Below are 27,707 nucleotides of genomic sequence, written 5' to 3'. Positions count from 1 at the left end.
ATATGAATGAACACGAGGATTAATGCACTGCACGAGACAGAGTGAGAGAACAACGCGTATTCACTATCATACACAATAAGTAAATATGTTGTTTAATGTTTCTCTGAAGTTTCAAATGAATACGAGGAGTAACAAGATAGATGAGAGACTGACAGAAACGCGAATGTGTTCAATCACAATAAACTTAAACATGTCATGTGATCTGTTTCTCTAAAGTTTAAGCATTAAACGTGTCGTTTTATTACAAATCATTTAAATGTGCTCGTGTGGTTTGGTCAAAAAGTAAACTTCTGAGTGTTTGTGGACGTGTAATTTATTGTAACATGCTGAAAATCATTGTGCCTGTTTAAAACACTGGCAGCATACGAGACCTAAAAGTCTTTATTTTTATTCCACAATGTTCCCCATCTGCTGATAAACATGTATTTAGTATGCATAAAACAGATGATTGACTTTTTAAACTTGTTCAAATATATAATGCTTAACATCGCTCACTAACTTCTTTCGTGAGAGAATCTTCCTCGATGCTACAGCGTGAGCGCTTGAGACTCCGCCCACCTGAGCAGCTCGTTTGGATTTAAAGGGATACACACAAAAACGGTGCATTTCTGCTCAGACCCATAAAGTGCCTTTTTTAACATGCCACAATAAATTACCTATATGGTATTTTGAGCTAAAACTTCACATAATATACTCTGGGGACATCAAAGATTTATTTAATATCTTAAAAACGTCTTGTGGAATGTCCCCTTTAATATGTCAAATAAAACTTTGTTGTCCCCAAAGTACGTAAGTTTAAGCTCAGAATACCATAAGGATAATTTATTATAGCATGTTAAAATTGGCACTTTGAATGTGTGAGCAAAATATGCCATTATGGGTGGGTCCTTTTAAATGCAAATTTAGAGTTGATCTATGCACTAAATGGTAGTGCAGTGGTTGGATAGTGCAGATTAAGCGGCAGTATTATCCCCTTCTGACATCACAAGAGGAGCCAAATTTCAATGACCTATTTTTTCACACTGCATGCTTGCAAAGAATGGTTTACCAAAACTAACTTACTGGGTTGATCTTTTTTACTGATAGAAGCACTGGGGACCCAATTATAGCACTTAAACGTGGAAAAGTCAGATTTTCATGATATGTCCACTTTAAGTGTCTCTTAGGTATGAAATGAAATCATCTTCTATCAAAATGACTGAAACTGAGTTAATATTCTCATATAGTGACATTTGAGCTGACACAAGACATGCAAACATCTATGGTGTCAGGGGGAAATGTACAGTATTACTCACCTTATAGCCTAAAACAGCAGACTCATTGTCCATGGATTTAACGTGATCCCACCTCACAGTAACCCAAGACCCAGACACCTTCCATGAGACATTTCCTGGAGGACGGTTAGGGGCTAGAAATGAAGAGCAAAAAGTAAGCCCATTGGCTTTCACACCGTTCTCAATGACAAGATTTGGAAATGTCCGGTTTTGGTATATGGTTGTTGGTGTAATTTGAGCCATTTTGCAATTTAGAGATTGTTCTAGTTAACAAATTTTCTGGACACAAAATTTAAGCATTTAATTCAACCTATCAAACTATTATTTTATTTATAAAATAACTTCTTGGTTCCCTGAAGAACATTTTAGACAACCATTCTGAGAAATAGCATTTTTTATAGTCTGCAGAATGTTTGTCCAATAGAAAAAAAATATTTTGTGCAGTGGAAAGCTTCGGTGGATGTTAAAGGTTTTTTAAGGAACCATTCAGCCTGACAAAAAGCATTTCTTTGTAAGATTTTTCAGTTCTCTAGGGGATAAAAAGCTAGGACAAAAGCCATTAATAATAGCTCTCAAGTCTCTGTTACCTTAAAGGAACACGCCCACATTTTGGGAATTTAGCTTATTCACTGTATCCCCCAGAGTTAGATAAGTCCATACATACCTCTCTCATCTCCGTGCGTGCTGTAACTCTGTCTGACGCAGCCCCCGCTAGCTTAGCTTAGCACAAAGACTGGAAATGCATGGCTCCAGCTAGTATACTGCTCCCAATAAGTGACAAAATAACGCGATCATTTTCCTATTTATGTGTTGTGATTTGTATAGTCAAACCGTGTACAAATAACAAGGTGATATGAGACACAGCGATCTTTTAACAGTATACATACTGAGAACTATATTCTCTGAAGACGAAGCACTGCCGCATGGGCGGAGTGATTTGCACAACTCTGACCGAATTCTCTGCTCCTCACCAGGGGCTTCTCGTGTGCTGCGAGCAGATCACTCCGCCCATGCGGCAGTGCTTCGTCTTCAGAGAATATAGTTCTCAGTATGTATACTGTTAAAAGATCGCTGTGTCTCATATCACCTTGTTATTTGTACACGGTTTGACTATACAAATCACAACACATAAATAGGAAAATGATCGCGTTATTTTGTCACTTATTGGGAGCAGTATACTAGCTGGAGCCATGCATTTCCAGTCTTTGTGCTAAGCTAAGCTAGCGGGGGCTGCGTCAGACAGAGTTACAGCACGCACGGAGATGAGAGAGGTATGTATGGACTTATCTAACTCTGGGGGATACGATGAATAAGCTAAATTCCCAAAATGTGGGCGTGTTCCTTTAACCATTAGTGATAGTGATTCATATTCCTCTTCCAGGAATATCGCTCTTATCAACCATTCAGTGCCATCTGATTTTAAAGTTAGGGTTCCAGTAATGAAGCTGCAATAGGTTAACAGATACGAGTTCCAGAAAGTCATATAAGGCTTGCGTTGCAAAGATTTTAACTTGAGTAAGTTGTGTTTTTGTATATTTAGCAAAATATATTTATGCTAAAAAAATCAATAAGAAACAAGACTGAAAACTCAAACCATAGAGCATGTTGCTTGCACACAAGTCATGGGTTTGATTCTCAGCTAATGCATAGAAAAGTATACGTCAAATGCACTGGAAGTTACATCGGACAAAAGGATTTATGCATAAACGTGAATATGGAAGAGTCAAATGAAAGGGGTCTTACGGGGTTTCTTCGTGACAACTGTGGTCCGAGGCGAGGGTGGGCCGGTGCCGGCACTGTTGTAAGCCAGAACAGTGATGTGATATAAAGTATTAGGCCTTAGGCCCGTCACCCGTGCGGTGTTCTCCAGTCCTGCTGTTCTCACACGGTCCGCTGCCGCTTCCCTTTCATGCTGGCGCCAGTAACGGATCTGTAACCAGTGCAAAACGGTGTAGAAGAGTATGTAATTACCTCTTCATAATGAAATAAGGGTGTTAATTGTAAACTTACAAATAACATAATAGTCGAATTGATTATAAAATATTTAATTAAGAATAAAATAAATATTTTATTGCTAGGTTTTATCTAAGACAGGTTAAGATTCAGTTTGTATACCTAGATTTTGGCTTTAAACTGCAACCGTCTATGACAGATAACACCACAACTGTTACAGTGTTCACTGCATGGGCAAAGCTCATACAGTATATGCTACCTTGCCAACAATAAGCAAAAGTGTCAGCATACGAACATTGACTCTGTCACGCTATATATGCCGTTTATAATAATTATTAATCCACCACACACACCAACAGATATAAAACACATATTAAAGGCAGAATGGCGTCTAGACTGACCTCATAACCACGAAGTACTCCATTAATATTCAAATGCTGAATGGGCTCCCAAGACACCTGAATCTCAAAAGCGGTCACTGCAGTGGCGTTTATTCTCCGTGGAGATGCGGTTGGTTCTAAAGGACCCGAAAAACAGAGACCAGAGATGATGTATGAAATATTAACTTTATTCAAAATAGTTTTACTTTTTAAAAAATGCCTATGTTTTGCGATGTGACTATTGCATTTGCGATTTGATGACTATTGCGACTGTGCATTGCGATGTTGATGCTGAAACAACATATTGTGCAGCCTTAGCCACAATATTTAATACTTTCCTATTTAACGTCATTTTGTTTTTCTCTCCCCGTGTCGTCCTCGACCCCGAGGACAATGGGACAAACAGACCCAGTTCCGGTAGATGTGAAAGTCGGCACACCTCTGATCTACTGGTCGTCCTTCAACGTGATGCCCAGCTGATGCCTGACCAACGATCACCGGCAGAATCCGCTTAATCTCCGCTTAATCTCCTTATCCGTTTATATGTGTGTGTATATACCTATATATCTCCCAAGGGTTTTTCCCTCCTAGGATTTTTTTTTATTTCCTCGGCTAAACAGCCCGGGGTTTTATTTCTCCTAGGGTTTTTTTTACCCAGGGGAGGCAGCCTTCTTGGGCTTAACTTAGCTTCCTCTTCTAGACGTTACATTAGTAATACGCTCGCTTAAAATGTCGAGTCATAGCCGCAGCAAATTTGACTGCTTATGCTATCGTGTATTATGTTGTGCTATCTGTCGTTTTTCTGTGCTTTTACTGCTTCTATTAATGTAAAGCTGCTTTGAAACAATTATGTATTGTGAAAAGCGCTATATAAATAAAATTGAATTGAATTGAATTATAATGAATGATTTTCACTATAACATACAAGTGACCGTATACACTTTCTTAATTTTACATTTTGGTATTAATTTACATATATAGGTTAATGTGGTCATCATATAATTATTTATACCATTTATAATATATTATACAACATTATAATATAATATATTATATTACAAGATTTTTCAAGAACATCTTTCACCTCCCCCTGACCCTTTGAGACATTTTTGTAGCTCTTTTTGTACAAAGGAGCCGGTTTTGTTATACATTATTTTTTACTGTAGATTCACGTTGAGGGTGTGTTTTTTTCCAAAGCCTGCCCTCTAGTGGTGCAACTGTGATCAAACAATCTAAACTCATCGAATATAACATAAAATCTCAATTAAAGTGCATAACAAAAATATAACCCAAAACATGAATTAGACCAGTGGTTCTCAAACTAGGATCCGGGGCCCCCAGGGGGGCCGCAAGATGGTGCAGGGGGGCCCCAGTTTTATGACATTTTATAAAATACATTAATTTATCATGAATTCTGTGTAATTAAACTTAATAAAAATAAGGCTACTAACCAGCAGCACTACTTTGTATAACTTAATTTGTTTTGCTTAATTAAAAAAGAAATTTTAGAACAGTTTTTGTCATAAATTTTCTTTGGGGGGACCACGAAGGAATGCACCTTACACCAGGGGGGCCGCACGCGGAAAAAGTTTGAGAACCACTGAATTAGACAATTAAAAGCCTCTTAGTGATAGCTGCTATCCACAAAACTCTTAAAATCATATTTAATATCTCTCACCCTCTTCTGCAGAGTGCACTACGGCAATCTGGCTGAAGGGACCCTCTCCTTTTTTGTTGTAGGCCTTGATTCTGACCTCAAATGGGCAGTAGGCTGAAAGACTCTCGTTGCTGTAGACATATCGTGAAGAGTCGACGTGTGGCACTTTTACTACGGTCCAGGTTGGCAGACCTTGCTTTCTGAATGCCAGGATATAACCAAAGCCATCTCCATTTTGATACTCCCTGGCCATTGGCTACATTTACACAAACAAAAATATTTTTTAATAAATAGAAGATTGTGTAATAACTCTTTCTGCTACATAATACAAACAAACATTAAATTTGTAAGTCAATTCATCTGCTAAATAAATAAATGTAAATGCTAAATACAGATGCACAGGTATGAAACAAATGTAATTTGCAATGAGAGCATTAAAGATCAACTGCGCTTACTGTCCATGTAAGGATCAGTTCATTACGGTTTCCACCACCTCCACCAAGTCCACTGGGTGCCACAGTCGGTGCTGCAGGACAAAATAAACAGCTATACTTTAGTGGATCGATCAATTTACACTTACTGAATGTGAAGTAAATTCTAAAGTATTCAATACGATTTAATATAAGGTGGTTCTCTGACCTGCTTGTTTGGTCCGGACTGGCTGGCAGGGCATGCTTGGTTCTCCACTACCCAGGATGTTGCTGGCAATGACCAGAAATTCATAATCCATCCATGGTCGAAGATCCATCACACGTGCAGACTCGGCATTTCCTTCTATGTTTGCTGGGTCCGTCGAAGGCATTTGTGTGCAATGACAGGCACACATTGAATCAGTGAGGTTGACATCATGAATAATGCTTTGATAGACAAATTCATATTTGCCACTTTACGGCTCAGAGAAAATGTTGGATAGAAAAAAGATACTGAGTCCTTCATGTATAAAAAAAGCTAAAATCTGCATTATATTTAATGCATAAAGTGTACATTAAACATTCTGGTGTTTGTATGACACCAAAATGAGGTGCAACCTCACCCGTCCTCATCCGCTTCCAGTCATGAATCTGCGCTGAGCGGCCCATAATAATGTACTTTCCAATGGGACTGTGGTTGTCATATCCACGACTCCATCTTAACTGAACTGATGTGTCATTGGTACTTGTTACCACTAAACCTCCAGGAGGACCTGGTGGGCCTGCAAAGAAAGAAAGAGTTGAGTTTCAACCCTCATAGTTTGCCATATTCTCATCTATACACACGTTCAGTTCAGTTCAGTTCAGTTGGGGATGGTTCAAAATATGTATCAAACAGGCTTATGGGTACCAAATCCTAAGGATATGGATCTGCAAAATATACATTTCACATCTCCACAGGGCAGTGTGTCGAGACTCACACGGCTGAAAATAAATAAAGTTGACCTAAATCTGAAAGAGACTGAACTGTGTAAGATTCACTGGCTATAGGCTGGTAAAATGTGCTTTAATAAGATCTTGACCAGCTGGAAATTCTCACCTCTTACAACAAGCCTGGCTGAAGCCACCTCGCTGTCCACCACCGTCTGGGCCGTGCAGGTGTACGTGCCGGCGTGATTAAGCTGTCCATTCACTATCACCAGGTCACCGATCGTCTCTTTCTGTAGAGAACAGCCCAAAGTAAACTACATTAAAGCGATATAGCCCGTGATGTACTCATCCATAAGCAATCCGAGATACATCTATCATCTTTCAGACTAACACATTTGGAGATATTTAAGTAAATGTCCTTGCTTTTCAGCCGTGATTATGCGATCGCATGATTCAATGCATAATCAGCCAAAGTCCGCATATTTATGCGGGGGCCGCATTTTTTAAATACGCCGCACTTTCGCAGCATAAATTGCAGATTTCTGCTTGCAAAATATGCGGGGCTTGCATAATTTCATAATCCCCGCATTTTCGTAGCAAAAAGTCATATATATCTGAGCAGAAAGTTGAAAAATGTTGCATTTACTTCACACAGGCACAGTCATGTCCCCTGTTGTCAAGGGAATGTTAGGAAGTGACGTAATTACTATACACAACGTGAACATCAATGAAAAGCTGCAAAAGCTGCAAACAGTTTTTGCAAGTTCACACAGTTTTTGCAAGTTCTCGCAATTTTGCCAAGTTCCTGCAATTTCATCACATAAAATTGCATATCCCGCATATTCCATCGCATTTTTTTAAGAAAACGTGCTGCAAGATCAAGGATTTTTGCCCGCAACAATCACAAAAAAACTTTGGGTTTTTCTGGAAGGACTGGCTTTTCTAAGCTTATAATGGGCATATAATCTTTTGTGGGTAATCAATGCGATATTGTAAGAAAAATATACATATTTTAAATAGTGCTGGGCAAAGATCGCGATTAATCACATACAAAATAAAAGTGATTTTTGGCGTAATATATGTGCGTGTACTGTGTCTATTTATTATGTATATTTAACCACACACACATTCATATATTCATTTCAGAATTGTTTTACTTATATATACATTTTTTAAATTTATATTTAATATAGAATATATAAAAATATAAATAAATATATATAAACATGTAAATGTTTCTTAAATACATACATGAATGTGTGTGTATTTTTTATACATAATAATTACACACAGCACATACTCATATATTATGTCAAAAATCACTTTTATTTTGTATGCGATTAATCATGATTAATCTTTGCCCAGCACTAATTTTAAACTTTAAGGGACGGTTTCCCAGACAGGTCTTAAGCCTAGTCCCAGACTAATTTAAATGTTAATGTTGTTTTAATTAAAAACAACTTGCTCTGACATATCGTAAAAAATTTGCAAGTGTTGTGTCTCAAGATGCACACCAGTAATGTTTATTTATAAATTTTACTTTTAAAAATGACTTAAATATCCCAAATGAACTAAGGCCTAGTCCTGGCTTAAACTAATCCCCGTCTGGGAAACTGCCCCTATAAGATATAATAACTAGCAACGTAACTATGGCAATAAACGCTTACTACGCTAAAACTTTTGCGCAAATCCCATTAGTCCAAAATGGCGCAGTTAGAGCTAGTTATTACAGTTTATAAAGTTTAAAATATGGGTATTTCTCTTACAAAATTGCATCAATTACCCGCAGAAGACCTTTATTAAGGGGATATTTCGGCCAAAAATGATATTAAACCCATGATTTACTCACCCCCAAGCTGTCCGAGATGCATATGTCCATCGTTTTTCAGACAAACACATTTTCAGTTATTTTAGAAAATGTTTTAGATCTTTCAGTTAATTAAATGTGAAGTTACGGGGTCCACGACCTTCAATTCCAAAAAATGTGCATCCATCCTTCACAAAATAAATCCAAACGGCTCCAGGATGATAAATAAAGGTGTTCTGAGGGTAATCCGCACAGTGCTGTTGTAGAAATATCCATATTTAAAACTTTATAAACCAAAATAACTACCTTCCGGTAGCGCCGCCATCTTAGACTCCTCTGTATTCAGGAGAAAGTATTAGCATAGTATACGCACTTTTCTTAGTGACGTATGACAAATTCGGAGGGTGGAGACACCGAGCAGCAGCAAAGTAACCTCCGTAAGCTGCGTAAGCTCTCATCCTGAATGCCGATGCGCAGGGCCTGAAGTTAACTTTTTTGACCACCAGCCACTGTGGCAGGTGGATTTAGAAATCCACCTGCCACAGAGACTTTTTACCAGACAGTTTTTTTTTTTTTGCCTGAATAGTGAATGATAACGCTGTCTTTATTGTATGAATTAAATATATATTTTTTTCAGATCTACAAAAGTGAATTTCTCTTTGTCTTAGGTTGTTTGATTAACATTAATGACACAGACTTAAGTAGGTTAATTGAGGTTACTGTCTCTTTAAGACCAGCACATACTGGTTTTTGACTCTCTATAAATACACTTAAGACATAAAGAAATGTTTTATTAGAAAATGAATACTGTTGAGATAATTTTGTTAATATGTGCCCTGTCAAGAGCAGAAAAATTTTATGTAGGCTACGCATGCTTTTAGGAACGCGTTTCTCCGATGTGCCCTATTAAGTCCCCTTAAACCCGTGCACGCACACAGAGACAGAGGGGGCACAAACTGCGCACATAAACCCCGCACATACGTTGTTTTTCATTACTATATTCGCAAAATGTATGTTAATGTACTACAGTATATGGCATAGTAGCGCAACTCTTTTTAAAGTTTACACATCAAGAGTTCTGATCCGTCACAGCAGCACTACACATCTGTGCAACTGTGATTGTACAGTAGCCTATGTCAGCATTGCATTCTCTTCCCATCACCAACAGTTTAATACTTACTCGCACATCCAAACGTAGTCAGAGAAGTGCCTCATCTTCTTTCCAATCGCATGAACGTTGCGAAACAGAAGGCGCATCCTCTTAATGAATCACTCAATTTGCATCAGTGATATGCGCAGGTTGATAAAAAATGAGCGGGTGCCGGTTACGAGTCATCAAAAAATATTTTAATGATATTCAGGACGCGGTCAGTCGGTCGAGTTTAAAAACTATTTTCAACATTTGCGGGCGGGTTATAGTGATGGGTCGTTCGCGAACGAGCCGGCTCTAAGAGCTGATTCTTTGTACCGAACGAGCAGAGCCGAATCTTCAACGCAGGCAGGGGTGGGACCATAGAGGCCAGAAGAGCCGAATCTATGAAAAGAGCCGGACTGCCATCACTAAAATGTAGAGCCGGAGCCGAAAGAGCCGAATCTATGAAAAGTTGAAAATGTCGGTCGGTAGTGGGTTGTTCATACAATGACCCGCGCATAACTGATTCGCATTGACTACCCGCCAATGTGGCTAGTAGATTGACAGTGTTACCCGCCAATTACAAAATCCACCCGCATTTGGCGCGTGGTCGGGTGTTAATTTCATGCCCTGCCGATGCGACTAAGATGGCGCCATTACCGGATGTGAGTTATTTTGGTTTATAAAGTTTTAAATGTGGATATTTCTACAACGAAACTGCGCGGATTACCCTCAGAGGGACTTTGTTTGTCATCGTGGAGCCGTTTGGATTTGTTTTGTGAGGGGTGGATGCACATTTTTTGGACTTGAGGGTCGTGGACCCCGTGGCTTCACGTTTGATTAACTGAAGGATCTGAAACATTTTCTAAAATAACTGAAAATGCCATCGTCTGAAAAATGATTGACATATGCATCTCGGACGGCTTCGGGGTAAGTAAATCATGGGTTTAATATCATTTTTGGCCAAACTATCCCTTTAAACCATTGGAGCCATGTGGATTACCTCTGTGAAGGATGAATGTACTTTTTTGGGGTTTGGGCATGTTTTAAAGTCAGAAGTTGTTTCCTGATCCCCGTTTCATACTATTATAAAGCTTGGAAGAGCAAGGACATTTACTAAAATAACTCCAAAAGTGTTCGTTTGAAAGATGATTGACAAATATATCTCGGATTGCTTGAGGTAAATCATGGGGTAATTTTGATATTTTGCTGGAATATCCCTTTAAAAACTATTAGCCTTCAACTTCACAAGACCGATTATTGTGTTTTTATTAGTTGCTTAATCTGGAGACTCGAAATTGGATTTTAAAATAGACTCTCCAGTTAAGTTAAAAGGTATAATAGCTATATAAAATATTAAATGTAAAAGGGATTTACTTTGAAGTAAATCCTATTAAAATTAATCTCTGAATGTGAGCGCAGTCATGACTGGTGGTAATAAATTAATATAAATTCAGATTTAGTACTTTATTTGTTTACATTTTAGGAAACTTGCCCATTAAAATCCAAGGCCACAATGGCTAGGTGTCTGCTAAGATGTCCTGGGGTTTTTTAGACACTATTGGGCCTTAGAAAGCACTACTAACGTTATTGCAGAAATACATAATTTTAAACCGAATATTATGGTTGTGTAGTGCAGCCTTATAAGCCTATATAAACCAATGCCAAGCAAACAATATTGTTGTTCCTGTTGGCTTGGTGTAGAGCTTTGGGTCAGCAGTGCAAAAGATTGTGGGTTAACACATACTTATGAATGTACACTGCTTTGGATAAAAGGTCTGTCAGATGCATAGATATTAATGTACAGTAATGTAAATGTAAGCATACTCCACTCTGTGTCTGACACAAGGTTTGAAAATACTGTTTTAATAAAAACACATCCTCACCCCCTCCATGCGACGATAGTGTCCATTTGGTTCCTCTAGGTCTAGCAGAACCCCATTGAGGGCCCAGGTGAAGGTGAGATCCATAGAAGTGTCATGTGATGCGTGGCATTGCAGGGTGACATTTTCACCCTGATTGATGTCTGCATTAGAGGGCGCTAGTGTGATTTTGGTGGCATCTGTTTGGGAAAATCAGGTACACTGTCAGACACAGTGTGTCTCATACAATGCTGATAGAAAAATATGAACATTACAAAAATGGTTTGGTTTGCATCATGCATGTAAATGCTTTCACTGATGTCAGGTTGAAGTGCTAACCAGTAGCGCTATAAACAAGCGCTTTAATGTTACCTCTAACAGACAGGTGTCCTGTGCTGTTGGCTTTGCCCAGGTAGTTTTCTGCAAAGCAGGTATACTTCCCTTCATCAGCCCGACTGATATTGTAAATCCACAGAATCCCATCTGGAGTGACTGTTATCCTGGAGAGAGATAATCACATCGTCTTTTTAAAAACTTTCTCTGAAGTCAGTTTGTTACGCTCTGAAATGATAAACAATAAAGTCCCCCTGTAGTCGATAATTTTATCATTTAAAACTCATCTTCGTTCATCTATAAATACAAATATATAAACTTGATTTTTTAACACAGGGGGACTTTAAAACTGTATGACTGTACTACCTGCTGCTATTGGTCAGGAGCTCTGTGCCACGACTCCAGAAGAGAGTAGGTTTAGGAGCTGCACGAGGTTTACACTCCATTTTAACCCGTCCTCCACGGGCAGCAGGAACCAGCCTACGTACCGGATTTAACCTGAAATCTGGAGCCTGGACTGAAATGGGGCAAAAGAACAGGGCATGAAGGGCCAACCACACAGTGAGCATGCAGAAGAAACACAAATAACATTGGGTCAGATATGGATGGAGGAGGGCTAGAAGTGCATTGGGGTTGATATCAAGAGAAATATGTCAAAGCTTATGTAATAATATTTTGATTATATGTATCATGTATCACCTCTGATCAAATTAGTACAACCTAGACACAGCAACACACCCTTTAAAGGTGCATTGTGTTGATTTTAGCGGTATCTAGTGGTGAGGTTGGAAAATTGCAACCAATGGCTAAGGCCCTGTCCCAAATCCTGTCTCTCACTTTTGTGGCCTTAAATTGCGTGTGCTCGCTTAGTTTACGAGTCTGTGGGTGTCCCATCTGTCATTTTTACTCTTGAAGTGTGCTCATCAGCGCCCCGTTTGCATCCTTGATGCGGTCTTCGGCAAAGCCCACACTGCTGCGGGCTTCACGCACTTTACCAACCCAGACGTCCTTGTGAAAGAGCAATAAGAGCAATAAGACCAATCAGACGACGGATGGGAGGAGTTCACACTGATGGGCAACTTCTCTTCCTATTTCCGGCATTCTGTCCCAAAATACGACTCCGGTGCACCCTCATGGACTCCCGTCAAGGGTCCCTAAAGTCTGCACTACATGATGTCATCAAAGTGTGGACTCTGAGGAGGTCCACAGGTCCGGGGTGTGCCATTTGATTTGGGACAGGGCCTCTTCCTATTTCTGGTGTGACGCTCAAGTCTGTCCCAAAATACAACTCCGGATCACCCACGTGGACTCGCGTCAAGGGTCCTTAAAGTCTGCACTACATGATGTCATCAAAGTGTGGACCCTGAGGAGGACCACAAGTACGGAGTGCGCCATTCGGGACAGGGCATCTTCCTATTTCTGGTGTGACGCTCAAGTCTGTCCCAAAATACAACTCCGAATAACCCACGTGGACTCGCATCAAGGGTCCCTAAAGTCTGCACTACATGATGTCATCAAAGTGTTGACTCTGAGGAGGACCACAAGTACGGAGTGTGCCATTTGGGACAGGGCCTCTTCCTATTTCTGGTGTGACGCTCAAGCCTGTCCCAAAATACAACTCCGGATCACCCACGTGGACTCGCATCAAGGGTCCCTAAAGTCTGCACTACATGATGTCATCAAAGTGAGGAAGTCCACAAATCTGGAGTGTGCCATTTGGGACAGGGCCTATGTCTACCGCTATCCACTCTTTCGAAGCACATAGAGAAGCTACGGTAGCCACCACAGGACAAACAAGTTGTCGTCTCAGACAACATAGTGACAAAATGTAAAGCAGTTTCAGGGCTAATGTAGAAACATAGTGCCGCAAATTAGCGACTTCTTTGTAAGGGGACTCGGAGTGTATGTAGATAAAAATGTCTCATACTAAGGTAATAAAAACATAACGGTTCATTATGAAAGGTCTTTATACACCAATGAAAACATAGTTATGTATATTATATTGCATTTCACAAATAACAAAAGATCTAAGATATGCGTTTGCACAAAGCTAATACACTTCAAAAAATTACTTTCTTAGTATTTTTGTCTTGTTTTCTGTAAAAATATCAAAAAAATTCTTAAATTAATATATATTTTCTTGATGTGCAAAATGACCTAGAAAAATAAGTCTAGTTTTTAGACAAAAAATATAAACTTTATGGGGCGGTTTCCCGGACAGGGATTAGACTAGTCCTAGACTAAAACACTTTTAAGAGCTCTCCAAACTGAAAACAATTTGCACTGACATATCTTAAAATACATCAGTGCCCTTTGTTTTACCTCAAAATGCACACAGGTAATGTTTTTAGTAAGGCATGTTTGTTCTAACTAGTTATATTTCCTAAATAAACTAAGGCTTAGTCCTGGATTAAGCCAATCCCGGTCCGGGAAACCGCCCCTACGTAAATTAGTGCTTAAAACAAACAAAAAAAATATGCCAATGGATTAAGTAAAAAATACTTAAAATAAGTTAACTTTTTTTAAAAACACTTAATTCAAATTTTTCTTATTCTATTGGCAGATTTTTTTGCTTGTTTTAAGCACCAATTCGCTTAGATTTTGTTTTTTTTGTCTTAAAACTAGCCTTATTTTCCTAGGTCATTTTGCTCATCAAGAAAATACATCTTAATTTAAGGATTTTTAGATATTTTTACTGAAAACAAGACAAAAATACCAAGCAAGAAATTCATTCCCTGCAGTGTATATAATATTTATATATTTCACAGTAAATACAATTTTAAGTTTTCATACACAGGCCTACACTTCTTTCATCTTTAAAGTTTTTTAAATTTTAGCGCACCTTGAACACGAAGCTCGGCATTCGAGTAAATGGTGCCATGTTTGTTTTCGGCCACACACTGATACATCCCAGAATCCTCCAGGGCAAGGTTACTGATCTTAAGTCGCCCATTATTCACTTCCACACGGTCCTGCATGCAAGCAAGTGTAAAATCAGATTCTCCTACACTTATCAACATGCAAGCAGAGATATGCTGTACATGCACCATTAACACCAGCAGAGGGCCATGCAAGAATTTCTCCTCTCCATCTCTGACACACTTTCAGTTACACAAAGATAATGAGCAAGTTATTCACTGTCACACCTTGCTGCCCCCGAGAAATTATGAGTTTTCCTAAATGAGTTAGTGGTTGTGTTCGAGTCTGATAATGCACACGGTGTGATGAAGATCACACTGCAAAGTATTTGTGGCTGACCTGTGTGCGGAGCGGCTGTCCGTTACGCAGCCAGCGGATGGCGGGTCTCGGTTTGCCTGCGGCTGCGCAGCTCCACTGCAGCTCGGAACTGATCTCCACCTCGGAGTCACTCATTACCTGCAGCCACTCAGGCTGGGCTGTGGAGCGAGTGAGCACACACACACATTAATATCATTGCTTATTCACTTTGCTTTATTTTATACAGCATGACAAGAAGAGAAAGACACTTAACTTAATTTGAAAAGCATTAAGTCAAATTTAAATAATTTTTATTCCGTTTTCCATAGAAACATTGTCACGCTAAGATTGCATAAATGAGTTTTTTGCTTTTAGGGAAATTAAATCAAGAAATCAAAATTGGAGATTGGTGGCCTTTAATCCATGATTTTAACTAGTATCCTGTTGTCCTTCAAGGTGTCAGCCAGCATTTAACTGAGCTGTATTCCTACCTTGTACAGACACGCGTGCCTGATGTGTTTCCCGGCCCTCTGAATTGTAGACTTCACATTCATACATGCCCTCATCATCAAAGGTCAGTTCGGGAATAACCAAGATGGGCCCGTCTACACTGGCAACCTTAGCTGGGAGGAACCCATCGACCTTCCTCCAACGAATCTTGGGAATGGGACTATAGGTGGCAAAAAAGTAAAGAGGGAGGAGAGAAAAAGATTGTTAAACCAATGTAGCAGTGATAATGAAAGCCAGTCACATCTCCAAAGGGAAGTGTATCTGTGCTTAGAGGGACTTACTTGCCATAGGCGAAACATTCCAGCTGTGTGGTTTGTCCTGCTAATGCCGATGTCTCAGCGGGAAAACGCACTCGGATTTTTGGAGCAGATTTCCTTGGGTTTGCTTTGGAACCAAAGGAAAAAATACAAAACTGAGAGAACGCTGTATTAAATTTGTATATGTGTTACCCTTTCAGTGAAATCCAAGGTAAAGTCTCATAGTTTATCTAAAATGGGAATATGTGTATGAAAGTTTGATTTCAATCTTGATTTCACATTGAATTCGAAATTTGAAATGACTTTACTCAGTCATTCTTATGTCTTGCATTTAAATTTGTCTTAAAGGAAAACACCACCATTTTTCAATATTTTACTATGTTCTTACCTCAACTTTAATGCATGCACTTTTAATCTTTGTACAGTGCGTCGTGAATGTGTTAACATTTAGCCTAGCCCCATTCATTCCTTAGGATCCAAACAGGGATACATTTAAAAGCCACCAAACACTGTTTTTCCTATTTAAAGACTGTTACATGAGTAGTTAGACACGTAAGTATGGTGGCACAAAATAAAACATTTGTTTGGATCCTAAGGAATGAATGGGGCTTGGCTAAATCCTAACACATTCATGAGGCGCTGTACAAAGATTAAAATTGTACACATTGATAAAAGATGGGTATGTATTAATTTGTCTAAGTTGAGTTAAGAACATAATAAAATGTTGAAAAACTGTGGTGTTTACCTTTAACCTTTAATTACAATAAAGACGGTATGGAGCTTTGCACTAACCATCGGCGTAAACTGTCAGTTGGACGGCTTTGCTGAAGATGCTCTTGGTGCTGAAGTCCATATTAATTGTGGTGAAACAGAAATAGTTTCCTGTGTCATTAGTTCTCGCATTGGCTAGGTACAAGTTACCCGTCACCTGGGAAACAAACCATCTGCCCTCCTCCGGCTGAATGAAGTTTGGAAATTCATTGATGAACCAGCGGTACGACAAAGCTGGTGGACATAAATGTAATTTTAAGATTTGATGGATTTGATGAAGTTTAAGATGGACGGTGATAGTTGTTTGAAGGCACACCTGGGTAATGAGCTGGTGGTTGGCAGGCAAGGAAGGTTCCAGTTCCTTCATGGACTGTCTGAGGACTTCTGCTTTCAGGAGGGAAATCATGGAGGTCTAGAAAGCACAAAAAAGTTGTTTAGCCATTTAATGGAGGAAAAAGCAAGTAGGAAAATATAGGCATCCTAGTAGATCAATGTCCTTTGTAGTAAAAAGTTGATCTATGAGGCAGATACAACCGATTTAAACCATGTGTTTTATTTACATTTGGTGAGGGTTCATTTGAGATATTTTTATTCAAAAAGCTAATTTTCATACTTGAAGAAAATCATTTGGTTTGTACTCACAGCCGAATTTGAGGGTAGCAACCCGGCTAACAATGGTGCCACATCGGTTAAAGGCGAGACACTGGTACGCCCCTTCATCTTTCCCATGCTGAGGGTTATTAATCACAAGGTTTCCCGCAACCAGTGTATAGCGTGACCCCTCTCCAATATCAACTTCAGTGCCATTCACATGCCACCTGTTTGAAACAACATACCAGATTTCATTTCAATACCTTGAACACTGTCAAAAATGGAAAATGCTGTAAATTTACTAAATTTGTATGCATACAGTGTCCCTTATTGTCACTTATTTTAAGCATCAGTTTTTGTTGTTTGTCTTTAAAAACAAATAAAAATAGTTAAACAAGAAAAATATTTTTGTGTTCTTATAGCTTAATAGTTAGAGCGTTGCATTAGTGCTGCAAAAGTCATGGGTTTGATCTCAGGAAACACACCTACTTTAAAGATACAGGGGACATCTCACATTTTTCATGTTTAAGTGCTATAATTGGGTCCGAAGTACTTTTATCAACCTCGAAAATGTGAAAAAGCACAACCCAGTAACTTAGTTTTGGTAAACCAATCTCTGCAAGCATGTAAAAAAATAGTTAATTTGAATTTTGCTCCCATTGTGATGTCATAAAGTGATAATTCAGCCCCTTGATCTGCACTATCCAACAACGGCATTGCCATTTAGTGCGGAGATCAGAACATTTTCATTTTAAAGGACACACCCAAAAACGACATATTTTTGCTCACACCTACATAGTGGCAATTTTAACATGATATAATAAATTATCTATGGGGTATTTTGAGCTAAAATTTCACATATGTACTCTATTTATTTGACATCTTAAAAAAGTCTTGTAAAATGTCCCCTTTAAAGAAATGGTTAAAGAAATGCACCATACAGATTTCCCTGTAAGTGTCTTTGGATAAGATATAAAGATACATTTTGCAAAAATATATAATAACAAAATGTATTCAAGATTTATTCTCTGAAAACAAATTCCCTGAAAACAAGATGTTTTATGGAGAACAACACAAATGCAGATTAAAATTAATAATTTCTGCAGTGTAAAAAAACATGAAACTCCAATTGAGTTGGATTGATAAATGCCAAATCTGATCTGAGTACCTGTAAATAGCAGCAGGGCTGGCACGAGCCTGGCAGCTCAGGGTGACCTTGCCTTCTGGCAATCCCTCTGGGTAGATCAGACTAGACGGCTGCTCTTCAAACACAGGCCCACTGTCGTGACCAGACACACACACATCCCCTGCTAAAAAAACACACACAAACAGAGCTGATGTCAGATGTCAATAGTAATTTATTGTTTTTTAGTAAGCCTTTTAAGACAGAAATTTAAAGTGGTGATAAGATTGCAGTGGCGGCCGTGACTTCTTTTTTCAAGGGCGCTCGATGCGAAGTTCGTCACAACATGTATGTAGCCCGTCATGTGTGTGGTTCCTTTTTTCAAAATATGTGTTCTGCGCATCAAGAGATCCTGTGTGCATCACGTGTCTTGTCAGGGTGGGAGCCTGCTGCAGACGCGTCTAAAGGGTTTATGATAAAAGAGACGCTTGCGTTTACCAGATTCTCACATAATTTCATGCGTAATCAGAGTTTAGTGTTAAGGGAGTGTCTAGCGTGTATTTTGTGAACGTGAGCGTCTCTTTAATCATTAACGGTTTTGACGCGTATGCAACAAGCACTTATTTTAACAAAACACGTAATGCACATGGTTTACATGACGCGACAAACACATATTTTGAAAACGCAAGCAACACACATGACACCCCAAAAACTTATTGTGAATTAGTGCCCCTCGGATGAGCAGTCACGAGCCATAATAATGTACCATACTAATTACATTGTGCTTCTAATGATGTCACTGAACCACAGTAATACAAAACAAGACCATTTTAAAACTATTTAACTAAACTTTATCCAAAGCAAGGGAATCCCTAATACCTTAAGTAATGTAAGAAGCCAACAAACTTATATAGATCTTTAACCACTAGTCTATATCACACTTAAGAAAAGACAACGATAAATGTAAAATATCCTTTGAGAGTGATCTCAAGTACTTAGTATTAAAATCCTGTCATTCCTGGTCTCATTTGACTGCCAGTGTTCGGTGCCAATGAGATTGACACCTTAGGGATGTCTGTGCCCAACAACAGCAGAGTATTTGCACTCAGAGTGGGAGCGTACTCCACCCGGAGAAACTCAGTAGGGAATACAAGCTGTCAGATATAATTGCATGCACTCAGCTATTTTGACAGAAGAGAGGGGAACTGGGGAGTCTAGAGACATTCAGTAAAGTCTCCAGATAGTCGTGAATGCATCTGATGCATTATGAATTAGGTCAGAGATGCGTTCGGATTATATGGGACTTAAATGCGTGTGTGCATTTATGTCAGCGTGAGCATCTGCAATTCAGATTTTGCTTTTCATCGTTCAAGAATGTAGAAGTTTTATTATAGATTTGAGACTGCATATTCTGTTGCTTTAGATGGGGGAATTTTGTATTAAGTGGAACGCTCCATGCATAAACATGTCTGAATGTGTATGTATAACTGTGTTATCTGTATTGTTCTTGTCTTTTAGTAAAATTATCTAAACATTGAAAGTAAAGTCAAATTGAATTTGCATTTTTTTTACCTTATTGGAAAAATAGCTTTTCTCTTGCAACTTTTTTAGTTACAAAGAAGTATATAAACCAACATGCAATTTTATGTTTCAAACAGAGATGGAAAAAATAGGCAAAAGTTATTGATTGCAATTCAAAGGAGTACTCCACTTTAAAAAAAAAAATCCCAATAATTTACTCACCCCCATGTCTTCTAAAATGTTGATTTCTTTCTTTGTTCAGATGAGAAGTAATTACTTTCTTTAGTATTCCATATATTCCATGATTTTTCTCAATTTAGTAGACTCAACACTTTACAGTTTCAATGCAGTTTAAAATTGCAGTTTCAAGACAGCATCAAGGGCTCTAAACGATCAGCATCAAAGGGCTCTAAACGATCCCAACCGAGGCACAAGAGCCTTATCTACAGTAGCAAAGCGATCATCATTTTCATCAAGAAAAATAAAAAATATGTACTTTTCGCCAGCGCGACCTCACGTAATACGTCATGACGTCAAAGGTCACGCGTGACGTATGCAAAACTACGCCCCAGTGTTTACAAGTGTGGAGAAAGAGGACCATTCTGACGTTGTTGCATATGAAATGATATCAATTAATGTCCTTGTGTTATATTTATTGTTTATTGTCCGCAAATATACATTTCACATATGTAACGTGTGACCTTTCCATGTCATGATGCATTGCATGTCACATGGATAGTGCTAGATAAGACCCTTATGCCTCGGTTGGGAACGTTTAGAGCCCTTTGAAGTTCGTCACAACATGTATGTAGCCCGTCATGTGTGTGGTTCCTTTTTCAAAATATGTGTTCTGCGTGTCGAGTGATCCTATTCGCATCACGTGTCTTGTCAAAATAAGTGCCTGCTGCAGACAAGTCTAAAGGGTTTATGATAAAAGTGACGCTCGCATTTGCCAGATACTCGCGTAATCTCATGTGTAATCAGAGTTTACTGTTAAGGGAGTGTCTTGCGTGTATTTTGTGAATGTGAGCATCTCTTTTATCATAAACGGTTTTGACGCGTGTGCAGCAGGCCCTTATTGTCACGGTGATCCGTGTCATGTTTTGTTTGTCTCCGCTTACGTCATCTGGACTATTCACAGACTGATTCATCACACCTGTTCCGTGTTTAGTGCTATGTATTTATACTGCTGTCTGTTTCTCACCTGTCGCCGGATCATTGTCATTGTCATTACGTTCATGTCTGTTCCTGTTCCTTCTGTTGGATGTTCCTGTGTTTACCCGCCTGTTGTTTTATTTCCGTTCTGTTAATAAATGTTATTTATTTCATGGTGAACCCAGCACTTGCGTCCTCACTCCTGTTACCAGTCGTGACACTTATTTTGACAAAACACGTGATGCACATGGTTCACATGATGCAACAAACACATATTTTGAAAAGCAACACAAACAATTCTTGTCTTGCACTATCCGTGTGACGTGCCTCACGTAATGCATCATGGATAATGCAAGACAAGAAGTTGTGATTCTTGCCGAAAATGACAATCGTTTCACTAGATAAGACCCTTATGCCTCGTTTGGGATCATTTAAAGCCTTTTGAAGCTTCATTGAAACTGCAATTTTAAACTGCATTTAAACTGTAAAGTGTTGAGGTCCAATAAAGTCTATTAAATATAGAAAAATCCTGGAATGTTTTCCTCAAAAAAAAAAAACAAATTTCCTCTCAACTAAACAAAGGAAGATTGTCTTAAGGTATAATATTACTGAAAATCGAGACAAATTTAAGTTGATTAAGAAAATGCTTTTGGCAGAGTGTCTGCAATTTCAGCAAGCCCAACAGAAACTAGGGCAATGAAAGTGAAGGAGGCGAGGAGAGGGTTTGACTCCTCAGGGATTACACCGAAATTCAATGATGTGTTGGCTGCTATGGGGATAAACAACTCAAAACTGCCACTTACGTTCCTTTGAACTCTTTATACAGCTCTTCACATAAGCACTTTGTAAAAGTTGTGTAAAAGACTAAAAACACTGTACTTATGCTGTTAGCCAATTCAACCTGAACATCTACAATAATAAATATACCATTACTGCAAAAATGACCATTACTGCAAAAATGAATGTTTGTTTGTTAGTCTAAGCATGATCTCAAAGCATTTGTTTCTTTTATTGCTAGCCTATTATGTTATTTTACCTACCATAATAAATCCCAGTGTAAACAATATATCCACTACTATAACTGTATATTTGCCTTGTCTTCTGAGCTATGTTGGTGCTTATTACTTTTGGATGCACATTAATTTTGTTTACACACATTTGCACTATAGCAACTTCAGTGGTTTCAGTTCAAATGGTTGCGGACTGACAACGCTGTGTCATTATGGAAATGTGGTTGCTCGTTTTACATGTCGGTCTCTGTTCCTGTTTAGAGTACGTGAGCAGTTCTTAGGCAGAAATTGTTATAAAGTAGATCATGCTTCATGCCGACAGTCAAAGGTTTCCCGCTGTGAGACCAGAAGAGCTTTGACTTGAGTGCCGTTTGAGAAGTTAATTGCATTATGGCCACAACCACACTTTTATTAATGTTTAATGGCTCCTGGATTACTTCAGCCGGCAAAAACACCTCTCAAGTAAATCAAATCCCTTCTGCCCACTGATCTAAAATAACAGAATGAATAATTCATTTGTGGACCCCCAGCCTTAAAACCATGTATGTCAGACACATTACCTGCCATCAAAGTGACATTGTACATTTCAATGATGTTTTAACAAGAACATGGAGCACAGGGAATAGGACTGGAGGAGTGATAACAAAGTTTGGGGACAGACGTAGCTTAGCGAGACCACTAAGGCTATGGGATTGTTAATGAGATAAGATGATAGGAGACAAAAGATCAGAGCACACTTACCCACTGCATAGCTCAGAGCAAGAGAGCTGATAGACAGCAGACACAACAGACTCCTCATCCTCCTACTGCAACCACACCCTGATGAGAGATGAAGGTCTGTCAGCTCCTGGAGAGAAAGAAAGAAAGAAAGATGACTCACTAAAAACATCTAAATAATTACTTCCTTTGTTGAGATCGAGGTTATGGTCTGCAGCCAACCTGATAGTGAGGTGCGCTTCCTTCTGCTAATATAAGCTCATGGATAATTTGGCTTTGTGTCTGACTCATACATACACTGAGTTTCTTTTTAAACATAAATCTTGGCTTTATGTTACTGCATTCAAACTATTTGCAATGGGACTTTATTCAAAAATTTTCTGATTAAAAACGACAAAAATACTGATGCAGAATGTTTTGGTTTTTTACCGCAATGAATCAGCTACAGATATTAACAGATTTATATGCTTCACACCACCTCACCAGAGTGAATCAATCATGCCTTTTGTTGTGTTAAAATCCCTTTCTCTGCTGTGTCCATTTCGAATTTCAAAGCCGAAAAGATTCGTATCAATCGTTGTGACGATGCCCGTTCGGTTGCTTTAGTTTAGGATTAGTCCATTTAAAAAAAATTCAGATAATTTACTCACCACCGTGTCATCCAAAATGTTGATGTCTTTCTTTGTTCATTTGAAAAGAAATTATGTTTTTTGAGGAAAACATTCCAGGATTTTTCTCATTTTAATGGACTTTAATGGACCCCAACACGTAACAGTTTTAATACAGTTTAAAAATGCAGTTTCACCGGAGTTTCAAATAACTCTAAACGATCTCAAACGAGGCATAAGGGTCTTATCTAGCGAAACGATCATCATTTTTGACAAGAAAAATAAAAAATATGCACTTTTATCGTGGCGTCTATCTCAGGTACTGTGACGCAATACGTCATGACGTCAAGAGGTCACTGAGGACTTATGCGAAACTACACCCTAGTGTTTACAAGTGTGGAGAAAGAGGACCGTTCCGACGTTGTTGTATGTGGAATGATACTAATTAATGTCTTGGTGTCAGTATATTGTTTAAAATGGTCCGCAAATGTGCGTTTACAATATGTAACACGTGACCTTTCCACATCATTAAGCAATTATAGGAGGTCGGGCTGGCGCGTCACAGGACCGGAGATAGATGAGAAGTTGTGGTTTAAAAGTGCATATTTTTTATTTTTCTTGTCAAAAATGACAATCGTTTCGCTAAGACCCCTTTGCCTCGTTTGGGATTGTTTAGAGTCCTTTGAAACTCTGTTAAAACTGCATTAAAATTGTTACGTGTTGGTGTCCATTAAAGTCCATTAAAATGAAAGAATTCCTGGAATGTTTTCCTCAAAAACATGATTTCTTCTCGACTGAACAAAGAAAGACATCAACACTTTGGGTGACATGGTGGTGAGTAAATTATCTGGATTTTTTTTTAAGAAAATGGACCAAAATTCCTCAAACAACCAGAATCCTGTCACCTGCTAATGGATGCCTCTGAGGCAAAGCCCTACTGTATATAACAGGGTCACCCAAACTGTCAAATCGTCTTATACGGCTAAAATAACAAGACGGCAGCTGGTTTGCACTGTTCGCCATCCAGACCTCGCATCTGCTTTATCTCTGCAGGATTGTTTCCTCTGCTGTGCAACATAGCCCCCAAGCCCCGTAATTGGCAACTGTATGTGTTTCCTGGCTCCAGTGATGCCAGTCGCTGCATGGGCCGCTGCTCTGTGCATCCCGTTAAGTCAGACGAGACTGTGGGCGAGGCAAACAACCACAAAGAGTCAGCACAGATGTGCCGTTTGTGATGCGTTTTCACAAAAATGGCCCTTTGGATGCCTCCCAACAGTCATTTGAGAGGCTCCAAAGGGAGAGAAACTGACTATCATCAGAGAAATTCCTTAATTACATTAAACGAGATGCCGACTGTCACCTGACTGCGCTCTTAGGCACTGTTTCTGTATATTGTCAGCTTTTTTTACTTCCCTCTGCCTAGCACATTATGATCTGTGAGCAAACAAGATTTTGCAATGCCTGATGTGCCCATTTCATACTGTGTGGACATGGATGGAAGCCTGCGTGGTGCACCACGGTAAATGTAAGCCAGCATGTCACTGAACACACCAATTGCCAAAACTAAAATTAAAGTGAAGCCATATTAGAAACTTTATTTTTTCACTCTTTGGACTACATTTTTGAAACCATTATCATAAGAATGTATTCACTATAAAAAATAATATGCTCAATAAGTCATTACAACATCTTTTTAGATTATTTAAACTTATTTTACATTATATCAAATTGGCTTTAATAAAAAATAAGTTAAGCAATTCGCAAGATACTCCTAAATTTTACTAATTTTATTAATATAACATAATCTCGACTAATGGAGATTGAGTCCTTCCTCAATCACATAAATATTGGCTCTATGCCTTTTACTTATAGAAAGCCTAAGGGTGTTACCAAGATGGCCGCCCAAGGAAATGACTTTCGCTAAAGGAACTTTTGAAATATACAGTAAATCTACTCCTAACAGGCAAATGAAACATGCATACAGCTAATAACGTTTCACTGCAGCTCCCCCAGCACTCCTATCATCACATATTCATGTCTCAGTACTTCTTTTTCTCTATAATAAGTCATGTTATTTGTAGGTCCCAGGGACTGCCTGGAGCAATGGAGCTTTTACTGTCACCCTGACATCTGCTAATGGGACAAACCCCCCAAAATGGATCTTTCCCAGCAGGTGGCCTGTTTAAGCCAGAAGTCAAAAATACATCAAAAGAATTTTAAAGCAGTCTAGCGATAACTTTTTGTGCATTTCCTTTTGGGCACCTGTACTAAGGGGGCGGTACCAAAGAGTGCATATTAGTATCTCAAAGGTACATAATGGTACTAAATGCATGTATGTACCTAAATGGTACCTTTTAAAATGTACTGCCCCAGTGCAACCCATTACTACGAAATTACGTACCTAAAGTCAGAGTCTTTTCCGTGACACTGACACGTTTTTCCGCCTTTTTGCGTGAACATGTCACATATTTCTGTTTACATGTCACTGTCACGTATTTGTTACTCAACTCTTTTGTCCTATTTTCTTACTATTGTCGCTTCGGTTTAGGGTTAGATTTACACCCAACTCTAACCCTAATGCCAGGCGACAATGGTTTAAAAATCAGAAAATATTTTTAAAAATTATGAAAAAAGGTATAAACCAATACTTAAAGTGACATCCTAATGCAAACACCAAATCTAACCCAAACCGAAGCGTCAATGGTTTGAAAATAGGACAAAAACAGTTGAGTAACAAATACGTGACAGTGACACGTAAACAGAAATGCGTGAAATGTTCACAGAAAAAGTCGGAAAAACGTGTCAGTGTCACGGAAAAGACTCACAAATTTACGTGACTATAGGTACATAATTTCGTGATACAGGGTTGCCCAGTGACAGCTTGGGACCATTTTTGACCATTTTTTCTGACAGTGTAGTGTAATTTGTTAGCGAAAGAGATCAGTCTTGGCTTGTGACTTTGTAAAACACTGGCCCGTAAGCCAAAAAGTCAGTTTTACCTTATATCTTTGAAGTTTAAACAGGTGAATTGAAAGTAAACAAATCAAACTTGGCCTACAACCAAACAACATTTTTTGTACATTTTGCTGATACTGCAGAAATATCTTGAGGGCCAGAAAAATCGAAAAGGACATCAAATTGGTATTCATTGAACCAATCCAATCCTGATATAAAATGTATGGCTTAGTGTCTCTAAGTCATGGCCTTGTCACTGAATAAATATTCAGTGTTTGCAATTCCAGTTTGCAGATAAAGTTAGCACTTGATAGCTGGGATTTAAACTGCATAGTGGGAGGAATTATAACAACAATCTATGCTGGTAAAGCCCATTTATTTTCTTTGCAAAAAAAAGATAAAAAAAACTGTATTGGTTTCTGGCTGACTTCGTGCATTGCATTCGCAGGTGTCTCCCTTTCCAATTCTCTACGAAGAAAAAAGATTAAACAGTGTCTCATAGGCCATCCCATAGAAAATCTAAACCTATAGGTTATGTAAACACATGCGGTTTAACATCATGGGTTCCCTGTCATGAGTATTCATGGCAGTTTATTACTGTTTGTTAGTGACTGTTTGTCATTCAGCGCGTTTGCTCAGAGCAATGAGTCACTGCATGAGAGTGTTTAAACAGTGACACAAAGCGTGCACTTATTGAACATCTTGGGTACATTAAACCTAATCATTATAATGACTATGCCATTAAGTCCTAAATCCATGAACCACGAAAATAAAGCAAAGTAGTGAGAATAATTAAAGTTTAAACAGCAATGAGTAATTAACAGATACTACTGGGAGAGCTCAACCAAGCTTACTGTGGTCTATAGATTTATTAGGCCATATACAGCTATGCTATACAAACAGCTATACTATCTATATAGTTAAATGAAACAGATTGCGTGGTATGTTTATCTGATCATATGCTGAAGGTCCTCAAATTTCACACCCATTAGCATAAGCCACTGATGTTGGGTATTCAATCAGTGTTCCTGTTCATCCCAAAGGTGTAAACCATTTTTAATCCCAAAGGTGTTTAGTGAAATTCAGCTCTGGGCTTTGTGCAGGCCTATCAAGCTTATCCACACCAGACTTAGTAAATCACTTGTTTACAGATCTCGCTTTGGACAGAATTCGAAACAAAAAAGCTCCCATTCTATTAAAAATGTTTGTTTGGGAAGATCTATATAATTGCAAAGAGGTTAATTATGTGTTCCCCCAAAACTTAATAGGCCATACAGTGTATAAAGTACATTCATCTGGACATCTATTTATCTTTTTATTTTTAACCCAGCACCCTTCAAATAATGGCATTCGATTTGTTACTATTTATAGATTTTTCCAATGTAGGTAACTCAACACTCAGGTGTCTACAAATGCACCACACAAGAGCTCACTGACTTTGATGACACATCACCTCTTAGGACTGTGCCGTTGTGTACTGAAATGAAATAAAACGAGGCTTAGAAAGCTATGCAAAAGCTTTATCTTGAATGAAA

The 27,707-nt window shown here is 38.6% G+C and overlaps 1 protein-coding gene across 1 annotated transcript in view; it reads right to left on the bottom strand.

The window, feature by feature from the left end:
* cntn2 (contactin 2) overlaps positions 1-27,707 on the bottom strand; it is a 44,788-nt gene that overhangs the window by 7,641 nt on the left and 9,440 nt on the right. Inside the window, exons 2-21 of the mRNA XM_073876065.1 lie at positions 22,634-22,739; positions 18,252-18,393; positions 17,135-17,310; positions 16,809-16,904; positions 16,514-16,726; positions 15,746-15,848; positions 15,446-15,624; positions 14,997-15,133; positions 14,581-14,710; positions 12,105-12,255; positions 11,778-11,905; positions 11,430-11,605; positions 6,774-6,894; positions 6,303-6,456; positions 5,904-6,058; positions 5,720-5,790; positions 5,286-5,520; positions 3,629-3,744; positions 3,018-3,204; positions 1,296-1,408 (exon numbers count right to left, since the gene is read on the bottom strand). Of these exons, the coding sequence (XP_073732166.1) occupies positions 1,296-1,408; positions 3,018-3,204; positions 3,629-3,744; positions 5,286-5,520; positions 5,720-5,790; positions 5,904-6,058; positions 6,303-6,456; positions 6,774-6,894; positions 11,430-11,605; positions 11,778-11,905; positions 12,105-12,255; positions 14,581-14,710; positions 14,997-15,133; positions 15,446-15,624; positions 15,746-15,848; positions 16,514-16,726; positions 16,809-16,904; positions 17,135-17,310; positions 18,252-18,393; positions 22,634-22,691 (2,841 nt within the window). The 5' untranslated portion in view covers positions 22,692-22,739. The remainder of the gene's footprint in view (positions 1-1,295; positions 1,409-3,017; positions 3,205-3,628; positions 3,745-5,285; positions 5,521-5,719; positions 5,791-5,903; positions 6,059-6,302; positions 6,457-6,773; positions 6,895-11,429; positions 11,606-11,777; positions 11,906-12,104; positions 12,256-14,580; positions 14,711-14,996; positions 15,134-15,445; positions 15,625-15,745; positions 15,849-16,513; positions 16,727-16,808; positions 16,905-17,134; positions 17,311-18,251; positions 18,394-22,633; positions 22,740-27,707) is intronic.

The sequence above is a fragment of the Misgurnus anguillicaudatus genome, chromosome 14 (genome assembly GCF_027580225.2).
Source record: "Misgurnus anguillicaudatus chromosome 14, ASM2758022v2, whole genome shotgun sequence".
Classification (NCBI taxonomy): Eukaryota; Metazoa; Chordata; class Actinopteri; order Cypriniformes; family Cobitidae; genus Misgurnus; species Misgurnus anguillicaudatus.
This window is presented reverse-complemented; position numbering and strand designations above follow the sequence as displayed.